Source organism: Achroia grisella, unplaced genomic scaffold (assembly GCF_030625045.1).
Source record: "Achroia grisella isolate CSIRO2021 unplaced genomic scaffold, CSIRO_AGI_Agris_v1 utg460, whole genome shotgun sequence".
NCBI lineage: Eukaryota > Metazoa > Arthropoda > Insecta > Lepidoptera > Pyralidae > Achroia > Achroia grisella.
The window spans coordinates 1,786,656-1,808,243 of NW_026712870.1; the positions used below are offsets into that span (position 1 = coordinate 1,786,656).

Sequence of the window (21,588 nt, forward strand, 5' to 3'; positions counted from 1 at the left end):
ATACAAATTCAAATTCAAATTCAGAAATCATTTATTAATGTAGGACATTTAGACAGTAGAACGTCAAGTTTTTTACACTATAATTTTAATTTTTTCCCTACCGTTCATGTCGGTATATACACTATGTACTATATACCGAACTGGACGGTTCTTCTCGATTGGATCTATATTAGTATATAGATCCAATCGAAAAGAACTGGCAAGAAACTCAATTGAATTACTTTCTTTTATAAAGCTAGTTTATTTACAATGTATATTTATATAGGTGTCTATGTCTAACATTAAATGAGAATCCCGTGCATGATCAATTATTGCCATGCACGCTCGTCATTCAAGTAATTATTTAGTGAGTTATTTAAGGGCAATTCCATTATATCCTTTGGTATCTTATTGTAAATTTTTATAACTATTCCCATAAGAGACCTATTGAGTTTTTCTAAACGATACTTGGGGACAGCTACAGGGATACAGTAGTGGTGATGGGCCAATATTTATAATTACTAACCATCCGCCATTGTTCCAAGTATCCACATGAGCCATGGTTACAACAGTTTTCAAATCGGGTGTCAATTTATAAACGTCCCTCGATTCATTAGGCGTGCTTAGGTCGGGATAAGTACACGAGGTGAACGGATCCAGGAGACAAATGCGGGCATTAGGTGCAGCCTACCACGCGCCACCCGCACCACGCACCCCTCGCGCCCTCTCACAACCACCCTCAGAATAGCTGGAATAGTTACTCTAGCAGAAGGTGTCATCGATGCCACTGTTCTTTTTCTATACATTAGGAATAGTGTGAGTATATACATATACGTATACAACAATATGTAATTTTGTGATACAGGCAGATATTATAGAATATTCCATACCATAAGCTTTTCTTTTTGTTCCAACCTATCTATATAAAAATGAATTGTTGAAAGAAAGAAAGAAAGAAAGAAAAAAATATTTATTCAGTGCAATGTAAAAAATACAATATAAACAACAAACGAAAAAAAAAGAGCAAATAAAATGTACATATAATTAAACTTAATTTACCATGTAGATAATTAAATATAAACATAAAATAATCATTTTTTTACATCCAAAAATGCACTGAAATGGCTCCACTCAGCTTTAATGTATGTCCTAGGTGAACATACAGCTGGTTTTCAGTGGCACCAAATATATATATATAAAAGGGGGAGAGAGAGAGAGAGGGCACTATTTAAAATATTAATGATAATAATTAAAACAAAATTACAACTAATAAATAGAAACCAATTACATATACTAGAAAGAACAAAATAGAATAAAATAACATTAATAAATATAAACATTAAACATATATATACAACTACTTTGCCGTAAGATTTATAGGTTAAATAGTACATAGATAATTCTTGTATAGTTTTTTAAAGGTGAATAATAATGATGTTGTTCGTTAGTCTCGCTAAAACTCGAGAACGGCTGAACCGATTTAGTTAATTTTAGTCTTGAACTATTTATGGAGGTCCAGAAAGGTTTAAACGGTGATCAACGGTTATTAATTATAGGACAATTTAATATGTCAAATTACACTGTTAATCTTCCTAAAATAAATAAATTAAATATGAAGAAATTACATGTAAAATAGTAAAAACAATTATATTATCCCATACAAACTGCTGATACCTGTCAAACAAGGTGCGTTCAGAAATTTATTGTGTAACTAAAAAAAAAAATTTTTGATTTATTTAATTTTGAGGCGGTACGTAGTAAGGTAGGATCAGCTAGTAAAAGAATAAAAAACGCTCAGAATAGGTTCTAACACATACTACATTATAATCCGTTACTTGCTCAACTACCGGATGGAGTAAAATGGACCAAGTACAAACAATCTCAGCAAGAGAATGAAAATTCTTAATAGAGTCCTACAACCTGTGACCAGCGTGGTAATTGAGTTAAATAAATTGAATCCAAGTAAATTAAAATAATCTTTGCAAGGGAATAAAATTATTAATGGAGCCCTATAACTTGTGACAAAGCAGTGATTTTGTACTAAATCCAAGAATAGAATAAAAAATATTTTTTTCAAATAAACTTACATTGAAGCACTTTTGAATAGTCATCACTTTTTTTAATCTACCGCTCATTTGGAAAGCTCATCACAAGAAGAACGAGCGAGAAACTTGCGTGTTGCTCTTTTAAATAATTTTATTGTTACATTTTAAGTTGAAGTGTGTGAATACAAACTACCAATTAGCACTAATTCAATTATATACTCAAATAGAAAAAATGTTAAATATATAAACGACTAGTTAAACAATTAAATAAGAGTAAATTAGTCGTAGTGATTAGAGCAGATCAGTCCCTTCAAGCAGCACTCGTTCACGAGTATGACGGAGGAGCCAGCCATCACTGCGCTCGATCATATTTTAAGGAGTTCAATGACCCGGCCCACCACGCCGCCACAAGTCTGGACATTTTAGTGAGCATGACCACTCAAGACCACGTCATAGCTACTTACAATTGCCATCTGATAGTTAAAAATGATTACAAAAATATTACTATAATGATAATGTTTTAGTATACCACGCTCCGTAGAGGTCTGAGGCCCGTTCCAGACATTTAGCTCGGCGTTGTCAGCGGGGGGTCTGGAGCGAGATTAAGCGGTTTCCGTTAGTTGGCTCAGATTGAGATAAACCGGGCGGCGGTCGCTGCGATTAGTCGCAGCCGAGAACAGGGGCGGATCTACCTACGGGCTTTAGGGGCTGCCCAGAGCCCCGTGGATACAAAGGGCCCGCAGCCCCTACTGAAAACAGTTGTATCTGTTTAATCAGATATTTATTTTAGATTCTAAATTTTTAGTTCCTGATATTGTACATTCTTGTTTGATATATCAATTCTTTCAGTCTGTTGTCAATAGTCTTTCTGAATACATTTTCTCCGTATCATCATCATCTCAACCCGGAAGACGTCCACTGCTGAACAAAGGCCTCCCCCAAAGATCTCCACGACGATCGGTCCTGCGCTGCTCGCATCCAATGCCTTCCAGCGATGTTGACCAGATCGTCGGTCCACCTTGCTGGAGGCCTTCCCATGCTACGTCTTCCGGTCCGCGGTCGCCACTCGAGGACTTTACTGCCCCAACGGCAACCTGTCCTACGAGTTATGTGCCCTGCCTATTGTCACTTCAGTTTTGCAATTCTTTCTCCGTATTTTTCGTTTTATCTATACACAATAATACACTTTTTTTTTTTAAGGATGATAATAATGGCGGGGCACCAGTGGAGGATATGAGATCAGGTCAGTTAGCCCATCGTGACAAATTCAGCAGGAATTTATCACGATGGTTTCCAACCTGACATGGTACATTGCTAGTAATGGGCCAATGAGTCCACATTACTAACAATCCCCTCCCCCCCCAATAATACACTTAGGTTGTGGAATGAAATTCCTGCCGAGGTTTTCTCACGAGACTACAGCATGGGGTTTTTCAAAAACACGCTCACGTGACACACCTGGTGTTTCAGGCGTCCATAGGAAACGGTAACAGTTTACCATCAGATGGGCCGTATGCCTGTTTGCCACCATAGTAGTATAAAAAAAACTACAATAAAAAGAATAGACGATATTTAGATTAAAAAAAAGGTAAAATTTAAAAAAACCGATCAGAGAGAAGCGCGTCTGCGGAAGTTTTTTTAGTTGAGTAATATAATTAGGTAGGCAGGCCCCTAAGTAGTTTTAGTCTAGGGCCCCACAAATTCACGATCCGCCCCTGGCAGAGATTGATCACCACGTGTTACCAACCGGAGCGGCGCGACCGGACGACTCGTACCGGAACGCACTCTGTCTTCGGTATTTAATCAGGTACATTTCCCTTATCCGCTCTATTTTAATAATAATCTAAATATTGATTATTTAAAATATTGCTGTGACATCCTGAGTGATATTCATGCAATAGGCAATTTTAAAAGTTGTTTGCCTTTCTAACTCTGATCTATTTTTAATACATTCTGGATTTCACCAATCATAGTATAAACACGTTCAAGGAAACGGAGTTCAGCATGAACTCGAAAAAAAGAACGACGTTGATCTCGTTTTATTTTAAATGGAATTCACCAGCGTTATATAGATCGCGTTTACCAAAATTAAGTTTAGATTTTCATTCGTTCACAGTGTTACACGCTCATAAAATAATATTTGATGTAATTGGTAATTTAAATAAAATAATTTTAAGAAATAATTGTAATTCAATTATGTGATAATTAGGATAAGTTTCTTAGTTATTAATTTAATAATTATCGACGACTTCAAAATATATAACAACAACCTTTACTTATAAACTAGTAAAACATTATTTTATTGAGGATTTTTTTTTACACTACTGGCAATTTTCATTTTATTCCCTATATTATACTGACAACAATTTGATAGGTGACTGTTTGACAACTGACAGCTGTTTTAAATACGTTTAAAGAGTTAACTGTAGGAAATCGTGCGTTCAGAAGATATAAACGTGTTTAGCGAAATTTTTAGTGGTGAAATGCAAAATGAAGCTTTGAACACGTTTAAACGTTTTTTACTGGCGTTCAGTTCGAACTAAAGTTTGTTTGGTGAAATCCTACCTTGAAATCAATAAAATTAATATAAAATGATAGACCGTGTCTACAGAAATAAAAAAGATTTTTATTTATTTTTTATTACAATAATTTTATGGCTTTTTTACAAAAAGGGTTTCATGTGCTATCAATGTTTTAATAGGTCATGTTTAACTTAAACATAGACAATTAACTAAACTATAATATTTAATGGTTTAAATATTATAGTTTAGTTTCCCTTCTTGAGAGGCCTTCCGCCTCTTTTTTAAACATGCATAGGGGATTTAAAATTAATTTGAAGATTGCGTGTAACCTTGGACTGGATGGTCTTAGCTCGGATTTAATCTGGACGTTTAATTAATGACTGGGACTTATTGATAAAGGAATAGATAAGAGTGGGTGGTGAATTGGGACTGTCACACGTAGTGGCAACAGTGTATGTTGTGTATAATTAGTAAAAATCAATCGGGTAAGCAGTTTATCCGTAATTACGGCGGTTGAAACACTGCCGAAATATCGGGAACTCAGTAAATATAAAACGTGGTAAGATCCCGTGATTTTTACTAATTATACGTATAATAACGACCGCGTCAAATTTGAAACTGTATGCTGTGTTTATGTACCTAATCTATACATATAAATAAAATTGGAGTGTATGTTTGTAAAATTGAAATAACCGTTTTTTACTACATGCATATGAATATAAATATGGTACATACATAAATATAACATTTTTTACAATTTTTGTCTGTCTGTTTGTTCCGTCTAATCTCTAAAATCGCTGGACCGATTTTGACGGGACTTTTTTTGGCAGGTAGCTGATGTAATAAGGAGTAACTTAGGCTACTTTTATTTTAGAAAAATAAGTTAAATTCCGCGCGGACGAAGTCGCGGGCACAGCTAGTATAATATAAGGTAAGTGGGTATAGTATAATGTAAGGTAAGTAAGTGGTGTGGTGGTGAGGTGGTGGGGTGGTGTGTGGCGCCGGCGGCGACAATATTAGCCACAGATAAGCTACAACGACCACTAACGTATCTTTTTTATTTATATTGAGCTGCAGACTGCTGCAAATGTAGATAGTTAGTTGCACGTAGATGTTGAGACCACTTGCGCATACTACTTAGGTACATTTGGCTTGGGTTTATTTTTTTAGTGATATAGGTTAAACAGGTTTTATAATATATATTTATTTACTTTTAAATTTATTTGCTTTAAACATATTCAGGTACATTTCGGGTATGCAAATTTAGATAAATATTAATATTTATTTATTTAAAATTTAATGCAAAAATATAATATATAACTGTACATATGGCGAACTTAACACCTAAGGGCGTTCTCTCCCAGCCAACCATAAAGCAAACTGAGAAGTTAGTAAGCGGCGCATTGTAGTACAAACACTTACGTGGTAACATTATTTTATTTATTTATCTGAAATTTATAAATTTAACAATTAATCTTATATAATAATTAATATTATTCATAATTATTATAATTCCCTATAATAAAATAAATTTTACTTAATTTTTTTTTTTTCACAGAACGCCATCTAGACCCAAGTTAAGCTAGCTAAAGCTTTTGTTTTGGGTACTAGACAACTGATATAAATACATGGATGCATTTTTTTTGTAAATAAATACATATTATACATAGAAAACACCCAGACCGATTAAAACAATCATACTCATGAATACAAATGTTTGTACCGTGCGAGGAATCGAACCCGCGAGCATCGGATAGTAAAGCGGTATGCTAAACCACTAGACCACCGAGGCTGTCATATATATTAGATATATTTTACAGAAAAAATATGTTCGAATAAACGACGAACAATTTTAACAAAAATTATTTGGATAAATTGTATGCCGATAAATAGAGATCAGCGCCGTTAGTTGCACATAGTGCTCCACCACCCCAGTCACACAGGCCACTCGCATAAGTCAGCCATTTTACAATTACAATAATTGTCTGTTTAAAAAGAATTATTAAAGTGTTTTAAATGTCGCCACTGAACTTAACGCGCTCTACATTACAAGTTAGTGATTTCAATTCAGTAATGTAGCTTAAATGTCAGGGGCGGATCGTGAATTTGTGGGGCCCTGGGCTATCTTACTTAATTATATTACTCAACAAAAAAAATACACCGACCAAAAACAAGCGACCAGAAATTCCCCGCTCCTTTCGATAGACGCGAACTTGCATGGGTTGATCGATCTCAGGGTTGCCAACCTTATGATAGTATTTTTAACTTTCTAGGTATTTTTTTATATACTAAATATCGTTTCAGTGGGGACTGGGGCCCTTGGCATCCTCGGGGCCCTGGGCTGCAGCCCAAAAAGCCCTTAGGTAGATCCGCCCCTGTTGAATGTAGTCGAAGTAATTTAAATTGATTGCTAGTGAAAGGTTAGTTGGGTTTCAGGTAGATTAAATGATGTGATAGTTTGCATCACAGGTAAACGGTGAAAATTTGTCAGCGTAACCACTTTATGGTCAGCTATTTTGGCTGCCCTACAGCAGACTTTGAAAGCTGTATTTCGGTTATAGGCTGAAATAATGTAGTCAAATGTAAGAGGTGTTAATAGTCATATTAACATCGCGCATACAGCATAGCTGTACGCCCTCGTCATCGTACTGCGGCTGCGCGCCAATATTCTGCATCTGTGGCACGTTACGTTTGCGCGGGAAAAATAACAAACTACAAAATGGCTTCTTCTTCAGACATTCTGATAAACTGTTGTACTCCTGATTCCTAATTATTTTATGCCGTTCTATATAACTTTATATGTTTGCAATTTACTTTTATTTTAATATACTACTTTTATATACAATTAACCGACTATAACTTATTAACATACCTAACAGAGGTGTTGCGGGTAACAATACTATGTCGTTGGTTGAGACGATGTATATTACGAGTAATAATAGGCTGATAATATGTACATAAAAATATTGATATTATATAATAAATGACAATAGGAAAATGTAAGGTGGGGTGACAGAGTTTAGACACGGACAAAAACAACAAACACGCACATAAATCGAATATTGTGTATTAAGCACTGCCAGTGTTTAGTACACAATATTGGATTTGTCTTACTAGCCATTATTAAATGCAATTATAATATTGATGTATCTAGGTAACTGTGTACCATAAAAGGCATGATATCTTATGGGAACGCATGAGTGGTGTCCTATAATAATAATAATTCAGGATACTTTACACAGCGCCATCTAGTCCCAAGCTAAGCAGAGCTTGTATTATGAGTACTACACAACTGATACAAATAAATGTAATTTTTTTATAAATGCATACACAATATACACAGATAACACCCAGACCTATACAAACAATCATACTCATGACTATAAATGTTTGTGCAATGTGAGGAATCGAACCCGCGACCATCGGTAGCAAAGCGGTGTATTAAATTGTTAGACCACTGAGGCCGTCAAAAAATAACCTAATGCCTGTAGTTCTGATCATGTCCATAGGTAAGGGTTACTTACGGCTTACCGGTCCAAAGTTTTATTTGCTATTCTAGGTAAATAAAAAAATGTAGTAGGTACTTACAGGACACGTATGGAGGGCGTGTTGACGAAGGCGCGGTCCTCGATGTGTGTGATTCGATTCCGCTTCAGTACCCTGCGACACAGACGTAACATTAGTCGCCAGCACGCCACTGTTCCCGATACATTTTATTTGTATTGTACACAACAAAAACAGTCCCGTTCCCGGAATCGAGACCGGAACCCTTCGAGCGCGAGGCACGCAGCGCCGTGCCAACTGGGTCATCAAATAAATATACAAAACAGCGTATCAATGGATACTTAACGTAAATGACGAACGCTGTTCATCTCGCTGCGAACTTGAGTCGTAAAGTGCGGAAACAATGCCCATTACGGCAACGGGTATCACATTATGGTAATTCGAAGGCCATAAACGAAACTCGGGGATGAAGTCGTCGCCGAGCACATAAACCATTTCGGTACACCGCACCGGAGTTACGGTGAAACAGACGCACAGACACTTGGAAATATAGACAGGACACGGAGTCCCAACAGATATTTGTAGGTTTTTTCAGGCAGTTTTTTCGCTGGATATATTAGAATATGGTAGGGGTGAACATACCGGCGCACTGTTTCGCAGATCATTTTTCATTCGCCGGAGAGTCAGTCAAATTCAGGGTAGTCATCTACGATGATCCATGCGAGTTTCAAGTATAGCAGAATCTTCTGCTCTACTTGAAACTCGCATGTTCTCTCTCAACATTTTGTGTTTGATTCTCAAAGAGTAGCCCCCGATTCAGCAATATAACGTATTAAAAAACTATGTAATGATACATTTATACACATATTCTATATATATATATAAAGTAAAAAAGCCAGATATATTTGTTCATGATGTTGAATATTTTTAACGCTAAAGTATTGTATTCGCCGGTCGCCGTGGTGTAGCGGTTTAGCACAGCGCCATACTTTCGATGATCGCGGCTTCGATTCCACGCACGCTACAAATATTTGTATTTATGAGTATGATTGTTTGTATCGGTCTGAATATTTTTTATGTTATGTGTGTATTTATATCTGTTGTCTATTTATTTATGTATTTTTAAGGATTACCAACATAAGATACAACAATAAAAATCTGTGGTGATTCTATACAATTCTAATGGTTTTATACTGACTGTTGTTATATTTATAGGTGACCACAGCGTGCTATTATATATTACACATGTCAATAATATTAACTAAAGTTAAGTGATACCAATAATACTGCTGCACCGACCACGACAATGTACCCGTCCCGTCTACATTACGCCACTAAGGATCAGGACATTGTCGATTATATCCGTACCAAGAGTAACCTGACATTGAGGGTGACGCAGCTGAAGTCGAGTCACAACGCGAGTTTCAAAGCGTTTGTGGCCCTGGTCCCCACCGACTTTCTGCCCACCTTCATGAAAGAGGACTACTGGCCGAAAGGTGTGGTATATCGGCGCTACTGTGGCAGATTGCCGTCTTCAGTGCCGTGATCATACAGGCAATATCATTGTATTAGTTTTTAAATATTATATTATATGTATGTTAGTCTATAAAAAATAAAAACATAAGTGAATAAATAAATAATATATACAATAAAACATACAAATATAACAACGTTGTGATGTGACAAGGAACGTCAACTTTTGAGCAAATATCAACTTCCGGATTTTCCTCTGCAAGTCTAGTGTCCATAACATTGGTTAACTTTGGTACTAGATTGCGCTGTGTAAATCGTCCTGACATATTATTGATAATATGTGGCGAAATATGCGAGATAATATCCTACTAATTGGATAAAAGTATTATAAATACACACAGACGACCACGAGTAGAGCCGCGTGATAAGTTATATTGTATTAGATGTCATCATCATCATCAGCCTACTTCAGTCCACTGCTGGACATAAGCCTCTCCCAAGGCACGCCACTGGGCACGATCTTCAGCCCTTCTCATCCAGTTACTACCCGCAACCCTATGTATGTCGTCGCTCCACCTAGCTGCGGGGTGTCCTACACTACGTTTGCCAATTCGCGGTCTCCACTCTAGAACACGCCTACTGCAGCGAGCATCGGTTCTGTATTAGATGTACGTAGCTATAGTATTGTTTAACATTTTGTTAATTACCCCTTTTCTCTTTGAAGACGACATTGTTGACAGTTCTAATTAATTGTTGTAAAGAAACGTAGGCGTCCGACTGACAGATGAATAGGCAAGTACTGCAAGACGGAAAATGACGCTCAGAATATTAAGTTTCTAATTACAAAAGTGGCTTCTGTAGACTACATAGCTTCAGATGTATCTCACATGAACTGTGTCCAGAACTGGGATAATCTATGCCCAAACTCACTCACTGCCTTTTCAAAAATCATTTATTCATGTAGGACATTTAAGCCGCTTATGAACTTTAAGTTTTTACATTATAATTTAGATTTTTTATATAGATCCAATTGAAAAGAACTGGCAAGAAACTTATTTGAGTTACTTTTTTTTTTAAAAGCCAGTTTATTTACAATGTATATTTATATAGGTGTCTATGTCTAACATTAAATGAAAATCCCGTGCATGAACAACTATTGCCATGCACGCTCGTCATTCAAGTAATCGTCTAGTAAGTAATAGGCTTTGCTCAGTAAATATGATTTAACAGATGTTTTGAATTTATTTAAGGGTAAATCTAATTATTTACCATCGCACCTCTCGCTATCGACAGGGAATTCATTCCTACACAAGAACCTACGTGGTCTCGGGCAATGCAGTTTCAGAGGAGCTTCCTCTCGCGTACACTTAGATTGTGGAATGAACTACCTGCTGAGGTTTTCTAACGAGACTACAGCATGGGGTTTTTCAAGAAGGGTATATTAAGGTTTCTTAAGGGTCGGCAACGCGCAGGTGACACCCCTGGTATCTCAGGCGTCGATAGATAAGCTGGCTTTTAAAAAAAAAAGTAACTCAATTGAGTTTCTTGCCAGTTCTTCTCGATTGGATCTATATACCGAACTAGACGGTAGGGAAAAAATTAAAATTAGAATGTAAAAATTTGACGTTCATAAGCGGCTAAAACGTCCTACATGAATAAATGATTTTGAATTTAAAGTTTACCATCAGATGGGTTGTATGCTTTATTTGCCAACATCGTGGTATAAAAAAATAAAAAATCTGCCACCTTTTGTGACCACATTGGTATATATTTATAGTCATGTTTTATTATTGTTTTTATTGTTATTGTTTAAGCAAAATTGTGAAATGTCTAATAACAATCTAATATCTGAAATGTGACGTCAATAACATCATAATAACATTGTGATGTTAATGATGTACCTGTCGCAGTTCAGTTGTAAGTTTGAAAGTTATCTTTTTATTGTCGACTCGCTACTCGCCTCGGCTTCCAACGGTGTACATGTATTATATATATAAACCTTCCTCTTGAATCACTCTATCTATTTAAAAGAAACCGCCTCAAAATCCGTTGCGTAGTTTTAAAGATATAGTTCGTTAATTTTGTTATTCCTTTATTGCTCTTGCCTTCTGTTACCATACTAGTTATGTTACGACATATATTTTATAATATACTGTTATACATTCATATTGCGCCTTTAATTACCACTACACACAGTCCCAAACAATTATCATCCATAAAAAATCACAACACAACACAACGCATCACAACACAACAACAACACAACACAACAACAATAACGTGGCGCACGCCACTCACTGGCACGACGCGACGTGACGCCGTACACTCGGCCAACACAAACAACAATTACAGGACCACAAAGCGATCGGCTGCAACGTTATATTTAACTCTTCACAACGCTATCACTGCTCGGACAATATTGATTTTACTTCGACCTCTTTCTTTCCCCTATCTCCCGAAGAAACCCGTCCCGATGTTTATTTTATTTGTATAAATATAGTTTTCCTCAGAAGTGCTTCTTATAAACGAGGCACAATTCTTGTTTGAACTACTGATTGTGAGTATCCCCGAGCAAAGAAAGCGGCTTTATTGCATTAGGAGAGTTTATTACGACCGCCTCGATTTTTTTTTAATATTTTTTTCAGACTACTCTAATGCTGGCCGCAGCTGGCCTTTATAGCTTCACCGGACGATAGGGGGCGAGTGCAGATGGCACTCCAAACCAAGGAAGGAGTTATGGAGCGGCTGAAGGCCAACTCCCGCCTGACGGATACAACTTTAGTCTGAGGGCGCCGCGCCGCTAGGGGTTCGAACCTCAGCTCAGGCAATCGTAATTTCGATCCCCGTTTGAATAGGACGGGGCATCAATCAGAGGGGTACCGCCGATGAGTATGTAGTCGTGTTTCAGTTCTGTCTCGTTCTTCTTGTGATGAGACAGCTTACCGAATGAGTGGTAGATTGAAAAAAATGTGGTGACTATTCAAAAGTGCTTCAACATTTCAGCCCGGAAGACGTCCACTGCTGGACATAGGCCTCCCCCAAATATCAAATTCAGATTCAAAAGTGCTTCAATTATTTGAATAAACATTTTTCTATTCTATTCTGTCAGACATCATCGTGGAGTGCGCTGAAACGACCCTCCTATCCCTGCATCAGTAATTGCATCATTTTCATCTGTTATTTGGTGTTTTACGACGATATTATTATAATGATGTGCGAATAATTTGCTGCTCGGCGGAGTATGAACAGAGAGGAACCGGAGGACCAGCTTATTAGTAGGTACCGGTTGCGACCAAACGAAAATTTACTACTTTTTTTTCAAACAATTAATCTATTTTATTTTGTGACGATAGGTACATAAAATATAATATTAAAATACAATATCGTCAACCGAATGGATGTAGAAAATAATTATTGAATAAGATTTAAAATATAATTCAAATTATCTTATTTAGTTGTCTGTTTGTTCCGACTACAATTTTTCGTAAAAAATGTTATTTTGGTGAATGTACGTTTTGTCTGTCTGTCTGTCTGTCTAGACAGACAAACAAAAATTGCAAAAAATGTTATTTTGGTGAATGTACCGTATTTATATTCATATCATATGCGTATTAAAAAACGGTTATTACGATATTACAAACAGACATTCCAATTTTATTTATATGTATAGATGTATGGATTACGTAATTGGTATTATGACAGAAATGGCTATTAGGTATATAAATTGTCAAGAAAATTCAAGTGTCGTAAGATATTTAAAAGTACCTGGTATTGGATAATTTGTAATTACGTCAATTTTGTGCAAAACAATGAGTTTAATTTGTTACTGTACAGTTATATTATATTGTTAGGAATGTGCTTCACATGCAGTCATGCAATACTCGTCTTTCAACTGCGTAAGTATTGTGCATATGCAAAAACTGGTTGTTCCCGCGACTTCGTCCGCGTAGAATTTGACTTTATTATTATTATTATGTTTCTAAAAGTAGCCTAAAGAACTAAAAATTATTTTGTTCGTATTAATTTATTCGTTCCATTAGGTACTGATAGGTTCAAACTAATACATTTACATCCTGCATCATCCCCTGTTTTATCCCCACAGGGGTAGAACTTATCAAAATCCTTTCTTAAGGCATGCCTACGTCATAGTAGCTTTATGCATGCAAAGCCTCAGCCCGATCGGTTCAAATTGACAAAGTTTCATACAAACTTTCATCCCGTATTTTATTCCCTTGGGGGTAGAATTAATCAAAATCCTTTCTTAGCGGATGCCTACGTCATAACATCTACCTGCATGCCAAATTTCAGCCCGATCCGTCCAGTGGTTTGGGCTGTGCGTTGATAGATCACTATGTCAGTCACCTTTGAGTTATATATATTTAGATTTAGATCATGCAAACATACAAGTTGGAAAAATGTTACCAGTTTAACAGCTCGGTTATAAATTAAAGAATTTATTCAAACCAAATACAAAATTGTAACAATAACATGTTCAACGTAAACAACTACATTAATATATAAAAAAACTGTGTCGCAGTTATTTGTATCCATCTCCAGAGCATTGTATACAATTTAAATAAATACAATATTTCATATATTTTATACTAGCTGTACCTGCGACTTGATCCGCGTGAAATTTTATTTTATTTTTCTAAAATGATAGTCTAAGTTACCCCTTATTACATCAGCTGCCTGGCAAAAAAGTCCCGTCAAAATGGGTCCAGCCGTTTCAGAGATTAGACGGAACACACAGACAGACAAAAATTGTAAAAACAAATATTTTGGTGTATCTACCGTATTTATATTCATATGCACGCAGTAAAAAACGGTTATTTCAATATTACAAACAGACACTCCAATTTTGTTTATATGTATACTGTATTATAGACTATGTATATAAAATAAAACAAATGATACTTATAATTTATGAGCATTAGAGCATGTGTGTGTATGTATGTATGTATAAATATCTGTATTTATACTATGATTTATATTATGTATATAGTATTAGTTTGGGTATTTCCTATGTATATTATGTATGAAAAAATATATATACTTAGATATATTTTTGTTTTGTAAACATAAATAATATACATAGAAAACACCCAGACCAATACAAACAATCATAGAAATGTTGACACCGTGCGAGGAATTGAACCCGCGACCATCGAAAATATTGTAGTGTGCTAAACCGCTAGACCACCGGGGTCGTCATCATTAGAAATAGAAATAATCTTTATTCAAATAAACTCATTACAAGCAATTTTGAATAGTCACAATTTGAATCTACCACTCATTCGGAATGCAGATTCATCACAAGAAGAATGAGCAAGAAACTTGTGTGTTGAAACTCTTTTTAATAGATGTTTTATTTACAAGTAAAAGGCATGCGATAATCAACATAGAAATCGCTACGCACTCATTCTTAGTGTTGTCAGATAATATTGCCAGCGTTATATATTTTAAGTTTTCTATAAAAACATTATTATCGTTAACGAATTCAATTTTATAGTAAGCTATTTTACAAAATATTTTATATGACATTAAAATATTTTTTCAGGCAGATTTATTGTATTTCTAGTGCGGTATCCTAGAGCGTTAACTTGGTGTGTCTGCGTCGTGACATTGCTGTGTACTATTGACACGAGACGACCGCATGTATGTAATGTACACGTCTGTCTGTCTGTCTGGTGGTTGGTGGGAGCACTCCCCGCCGCAGGAGCAACGCTCGCCCCGTGATCGCTGAGCAGACAGTCTGCTCCTTTGTTCAGTCAGACGCCGCAATGATTGCTCTCGTATGGGTGATATTATCGTAACTAACTTGCATTCGTTACACAACCGATTTATTGGTACTGTATTATTGTAGTAAACTGTTAAAACAGTAGACTATTTCTAATGCTGTATTTAATAATTAACTACCTGAGTCTGCGGTTTGACACGCGTGAATTTAAAACAGTAGAAGTACTGTTCTAATGATATATTTACTTTCTAAAATAACAGTCTATATTACTCCTTATTATATCAGCTACCCGCCAATAAAAGTCCCGTCAAAATCGGTCCAGCTGTTTCAGAGACAGACATATAGACAAAAATAGTAAAAAATGTTATTTTGGTGTATGTATTGTATTTATATTCATATATTAGTGGTAAAAAACGGTTATTTCAATATTACAAACAGACACTCCAATTTTATTTATATGTATAGATTAACTAGCTGTGGTTTGACACGCGTGAAATTTATATATGTGTTATTTCAGGGCATTAGCTATATTATTGTAAAATTTCATTAAAATCCATTTAATAGTTTTTGCGTGAAAGAGTATACTATATAGTACAAAGATGCATCCATTTCAACGCGCACGTGACACCCCTGGTGTTTCAGGCGTCCATAGGCTACGGTAACAGTTTACCATCAGATGGGCCGTATGCTTATTTACCACCTAGGTAGTATAAAAAAAAACATCGTTTATAATATTAGTATAATGTGACAGTTATTAAATTAAAATGTAAGTAAAATCCAATTCAAAATATTTATGTACTTTATTCATGTAGGTCTATTACAGACTCTTATGATATATCAAATCTACCATCAGTTCGGAATGATTTCGAGATGAGAACAACTGATAAGAATCTCAGCTCGTATTCTAAGTTTAAAAATACATGTTTACTAGAAGCGTATTACATAATATTTGACAAGAATTGTTACTTCAAAAATATCACAAGGAAGATAAAAGTTAAACTACTGACCAGGTTGGTCAGTAGTTTAACTTTTATCTTCTATCTGATTGAAACATTAACTAACACAAAAGCAGCGCAGTCGAGCGACCTGCAACTCCAAGTTTAACTTTTGCAGGGATGTTGTATGACGAGCGTGCATGGCAATAGTTGTTCATGCACGGGATTTTCATTTAATGTTACACATAAACATCTACATAAATATACATTATAAATAAACTGGCTTTGAAAAAAATTATTCATTTGCGTTTCTTGCCAGTTCTTCTCAATTGGATCTATATACCGAAATGGACGATAGGAATAAATTTAAATTATAATATAAAAATTGACATTCATAAGCGTGTAAAATGTCCTACATGAATAAATGATTTTTGAATTTGAATTTGTATAGTAAGATGCGCGCTGAGATAACGTTTGTTAAATCTCTATGGAAATGGAAAATTCCACGCGAAGGAATCTGCAGAAAATGGGTAATGTGCAATAAGCAGTTTAAAAAGCTTTTCATCATTACATGGTATAAAATAAAGTCGCTGTCGCTGTCTGTCCCTATGTATGCTTAAATCTTTAAAACTACGATAATCAAGTGGAAGGTTTATATTTATAGAACATGTACAACCGTGCGAAGCCGGAGCGATTAGCTAGTATAGAGTATTAGGAAAACGAGTCTCGATATTAGGAAAATGAGTGGACCCTCTTCAAAGCCTATTCAATTTATTCAAGTAAAAAATAATATGACATTATAACGAGTGGTGGCTGTGTCAGAGGCGATAGTGGCGGCATCAGCTCGGGCGCCCGGGCGGTGGCGGCGGAGGGTGGCGGAGCGACCGGATCGCTGCGCTGGACCCTCATAAATCAACAGTGAGCGACACGTGTCCCCGCGGATGATCGACGCCCCGCCGACAAGGGTTCAACACACGCACTACACCGGCCTGGAAGTGAACCCATGCTACTACGGCAGCGTTTAGTTGGCGAATAGTGATATTTTTTAAGGGATGATAATGCAATGATATTAGTTATATAATATAATATTAGTCCACATTACCACAGATAATATAATATTACATAACATTACTAACAAACGCCTTCCCATAGTCCCATAGTCCATAGTTTGTGTACACCAGAACAACATTTTTTACTATTTTTGTCTGTCTGTCTGTTTGTTCCGGCTAATCTCTGAAATGGCTGGACCGATTTTAACGGGACATTTATTGGCAGATAGCTGATGCAATAAGGAGTACCTTAGGCTTCTTTTATTTTAGAAAAAAAAAATTAACCGAACTCGCGACTTCGTCTGCGTGGAACGCAGACGAAGTCGCGAGTACAGCTAGTATAATACATAAAATTAAGTAAATAATTACACATATACTCAATATTTATAGGTATATAAATACTATATAATATAAATACAAGCTATTCGCCCCGGCTACGCATGGGTGTACATGTATTATACATATAAACCTTCCTCTTGAATCACTCTATCTTAGTCGTAAACCGTAGTTTTAAAGATTTAAGAATACATAGGGACAGACAGCGACAGCGACTTTATTTTACACTATGTAATGATATTTATAAATATAAAAATATGCTATTGATATATAGTATTGATATTGCTCAAAACATTATCGATAGCCCATTAGTATACATTCAGTATCGAGCGATATAAATCTTCACATGTGTTGTGGTACGGAGGCGGATAACTCTTTATACAGATTATTTATGTTAACTAATGGAAATAAATATATTATTAGACTGCTTCCAGATATTTTAGTAGTTGTTGGCGGTCCGGGTGAGTGTCGGGCCGTCGACCCCGCGCCGCGCCGGCCGGCTCCCTCCGGTTCCGATATCATCGCCGGATGGCTGCTGACGCCGCGCCTCACCCGCTCCACACAACTTACTATTTGATTAATTTAAAGCCAAATTCAATCGTGACGTGATATTTTTTTTATTAAAGGATTTCGGCTATTTCTCGGCTCTTTAGACCTGTTTGACCTCGTTAGGAAGAAGAGTTGAAGGATATTTTTAGGAGCGATGGTTTATCTCTTCAGGATAGTGTGTACTTTCGTAAGGAGACATTTCGTTTATGCATTAGTGGACTACAACCATACCTACACGGGGGAAAGGAGATTGTTAGTAACGTGGATTGATAACCCCATTGCTAGCAATGTACAATGTCAGGTTGACCTCCACGCGGTTCCTCCTGGAAACCATCCTGACAAATACCTGGTGAGCTTGTCACGATGGGTTAACTGACCTGACCTTATGATCATCTTATCATCTTCCACTGGTGCCCTGCCAGCGTAAACCGTTAGCGCAGGCGGGTGCACCATTCCATTATCATCCAAAAACAAAACCATACCTACACAAAAACTAAATAAAAATGTAGCCTAATGGAAGAGGAAACGATAGTGACCAGTGAGGGTCCTAGTCATGATGCATGTATATTGTTTTTACTCAATAGAATTAGTTTATTGGAGTATTAACTGACAAGATAATGTAGATATAACATTAGAGGTACTCAGCCGATAAAAAAAAACTAATCCAAGTTGTTTTAAAATTGCCCGCGATGGAGATAAGATCGTTTTCACTTCCCATCAGGTGAGTCAGCTAGTTATAGCAAAAATATAGTTATTGTGCTCCATCCAATCGAATTGAACACCACTAAAATATGTCACAGCAATTTGGGATCGCAATAATAATAATAATAATCTCAGGACATTTCAAAGTTAAGCTAGCTAAAGCTTGTGTTATGAGTACTGCATAATTGATACAAATACATAGATATTTTTTCGCAAATACATACTATTCATAGAAAACACCCAGATCGACACAAACAATCATACTCATGAATACAAATGTTTGTGCCGTGCGAGGAATCGAACCCGCGACCATCGGAAGTAGGACGACCACCGAGGCCGTCAAAATAGTAATAGCCACGTGTCAAAATCGTGGAGTACGTCTTGTTGTTTTGTTTGTTTGTTTTTTATGTGGCGAGTTGTGCGGACTGCGGGCGACGCAGACGGCGAGGCGCCGCCGCCCCGCCCCACCGCCGCCCCGCCGCGCCGCCGCCCCCTGCGACTACCGACGCTTCATTACCATTACATAGTATAAAACAACGCTATGTGTGCTTAAATCTTAAACTGCGTAACGGATTTTAAAGCGGTTTGTTAATAGATAGAGTGATTCAAGAGAAAGGTTTATGTATATAATACATGTACACCCGTGCGTAGCCGGGGCGAGTAGCTAGTCTTTTTATAATTTTGTTCTGCTGTCAATTTGTTTCGTGGAGGTACAGTAATATACGAATACGGATATCCTGAGTAAAGAAATTGATCTTGTAGCTAACATTTTAAGAACAAACTATTATTGTAATAATTATAAAAAAAAAAAAAAACCAGCAAAAGCTGAGAGAAAATAAAAAAAAAACAACAATAATAATAAGATTAGATTAGATTAGTTTAGATTCTGCTCGCATTGTACGCCGGTTTCTCTCCCTGGGGCCCTGAACCCCGGCCGACTGTGCTTCTGCCGAGGGTAAGTTGCCATTTCCTCTCCTTAAGAGGGGAGATGAGATTTTTTTTAAGTTTAAAAAATAATAATAACTCTTTATTGCGCACAGACAAACAAAGTATAATAAGAGGAGACCGCCTTCTGGCGGTTAAAAAGGCGGTCTCATTGCTAACAACAATTTCATATAGACAACCTGTAAAAGTTGAACTAAGTTTTTAGCAATAACTATTTGAGTAAAGATGCCTTCAATTAACAGCGAAAAGAAACCTTCTTATTTTCTTGTTAAGGAACTTGATAAACTATATCCTTTGGATTATATTAATCCTAATAAAAATACCAAAGTAACTCTGTCTGTCTGTCTCTCTCGCTTTTACGCCAAAACTATTGTATCGATTTAAATAAAATTTGGTATACAGATAATCTAGACCCTGAGAAAGGACATAGGCTTCTTTTGAATGCGAAGAAAGGGTTGTAAGGGGTTTGTTTGTATTTGCCGGTTCTTTTATATATTATACATTATTATGTATGAAATCAAAGACTGTTGTCTGTTGACTTATGTGAATATATTTCAATTGTTTTTTATGATGTTTTTATTTATGTACAAAAAAGGTTTTAAACATACTCCACCTTAGAAGATGTGAATATTAACTAACTAATTGATGGATAAAATGAATGATATACAGGAAATAAAAAAAACTAACAGTGCTGCAGTGGTACGTGAATAAGCTTGTTTATCGGTCTTTGAAAGTTTCCCTTTACTGTTTTTACTAACGCAGATCTGACAAGTTCGTCGTCTTTATTGGGATATGTTTCAATGACTCTACCCACTAACCAAACACATGGAGGAGTGTCTTCACCTTTAATTATGACAAGATCACCCGTCTGTATATTCCTTCTGAGATGCATCCATTTAGGACGACTTTGTAACTCTGATAAATATTGTAATTTCCATTGATGCCAAAATTGTTGTTTTAACACACAAATTCTTTGAAATAATGATAGTCGATTTGATTGAATATGCATCATGGTAGGTTCAGGCAGATCCATCAAAGAGTTGCCTATCAAAAAATGAGCTGGAGTAAGACAAGTTAAATCATTTGGTAAATCTGACATAGCACACAACGGCCTAGAATTTAAAATTCCCTCTATTTGTATTATTATTGTATTCAATTCTTCGTAAGGGAGTTTTGTATCACCTAACTGTCGTTTCATCAAATTCTTAGCTGCCTTTATTCCTGCCTCATATATGCCTCCCATATGACTAGCTAACGGGATTGTAAATTTCCAATTAATAAATAAATCTGTGGTAAATGATAATATTTTGCTATATAACTTATCATCCTTAAACATTTCGTCAAGACGATTGAGTTCATTATGAGCACCCTTAAAATTAGTCGCATTATCTGAATAAATTGTGTTGCAAATACCACGTCGCGAGATCATACGTTTCAATGCTAATATAAAAGCTTCTGTAGATAAATCAGAAACCAACTCTAAGTGGATTGCACGTGTTGATAAACATATGAATAAACAAATATAACCCTTAACAAAAGTACTACACCTTTTACGATTTAGTTTTATCATTATGTGACCTGTAAAATCAATACCTACATGTAAAAATGGTCTTTGTTGAGTAACGCGAGCAAATGGTAAATTAGCCATCTTTTGTTCACAAGTACGACCCCTATATCTTAAGCAAATAATACATGAATATATAACAGATTTTACTTGATTTCTACCCTTTATGGGCCAGTAATTCAAACGTAAGTTAGCGAGAGTAGTTTGTATACCAGAATGAAATAAATGCCAATGTAGTTTACGGA

General features: G+C 36.1%; 1 protein-coding gene across 1 annotated transcript in view; it reads right to left on the bottom strand.

The window, feature by feature from the left end:
• The window catches only part of LOC131845207 (follicle-stimulating hormone receptor), a 43,201-nt gene extending 34,656 nt beyond the window's left edge, over nucleotides 1–8,545 (bottom strand). Inside the window, exons 1-2 of the mRNA XM_059194248.1 lie at nucleotides 8,410–8,545; nucleotides 8,135–8,243 (exon numbers count right to left, since the gene is read on the bottom strand). Of these exons, the coding sequence (XP_059050231.1) occupies nucleotides 8,135–8,243; nucleotides 8,410–8,545 (245 nt within the window). The remainder of the gene's footprint in view (nucleotides 1–8,134; nucleotides 8,244–8,409) is intronic.
• Between the last annotated feature and the right edge of the window lie 13,043 nt (nucleotides 8,546–21,588).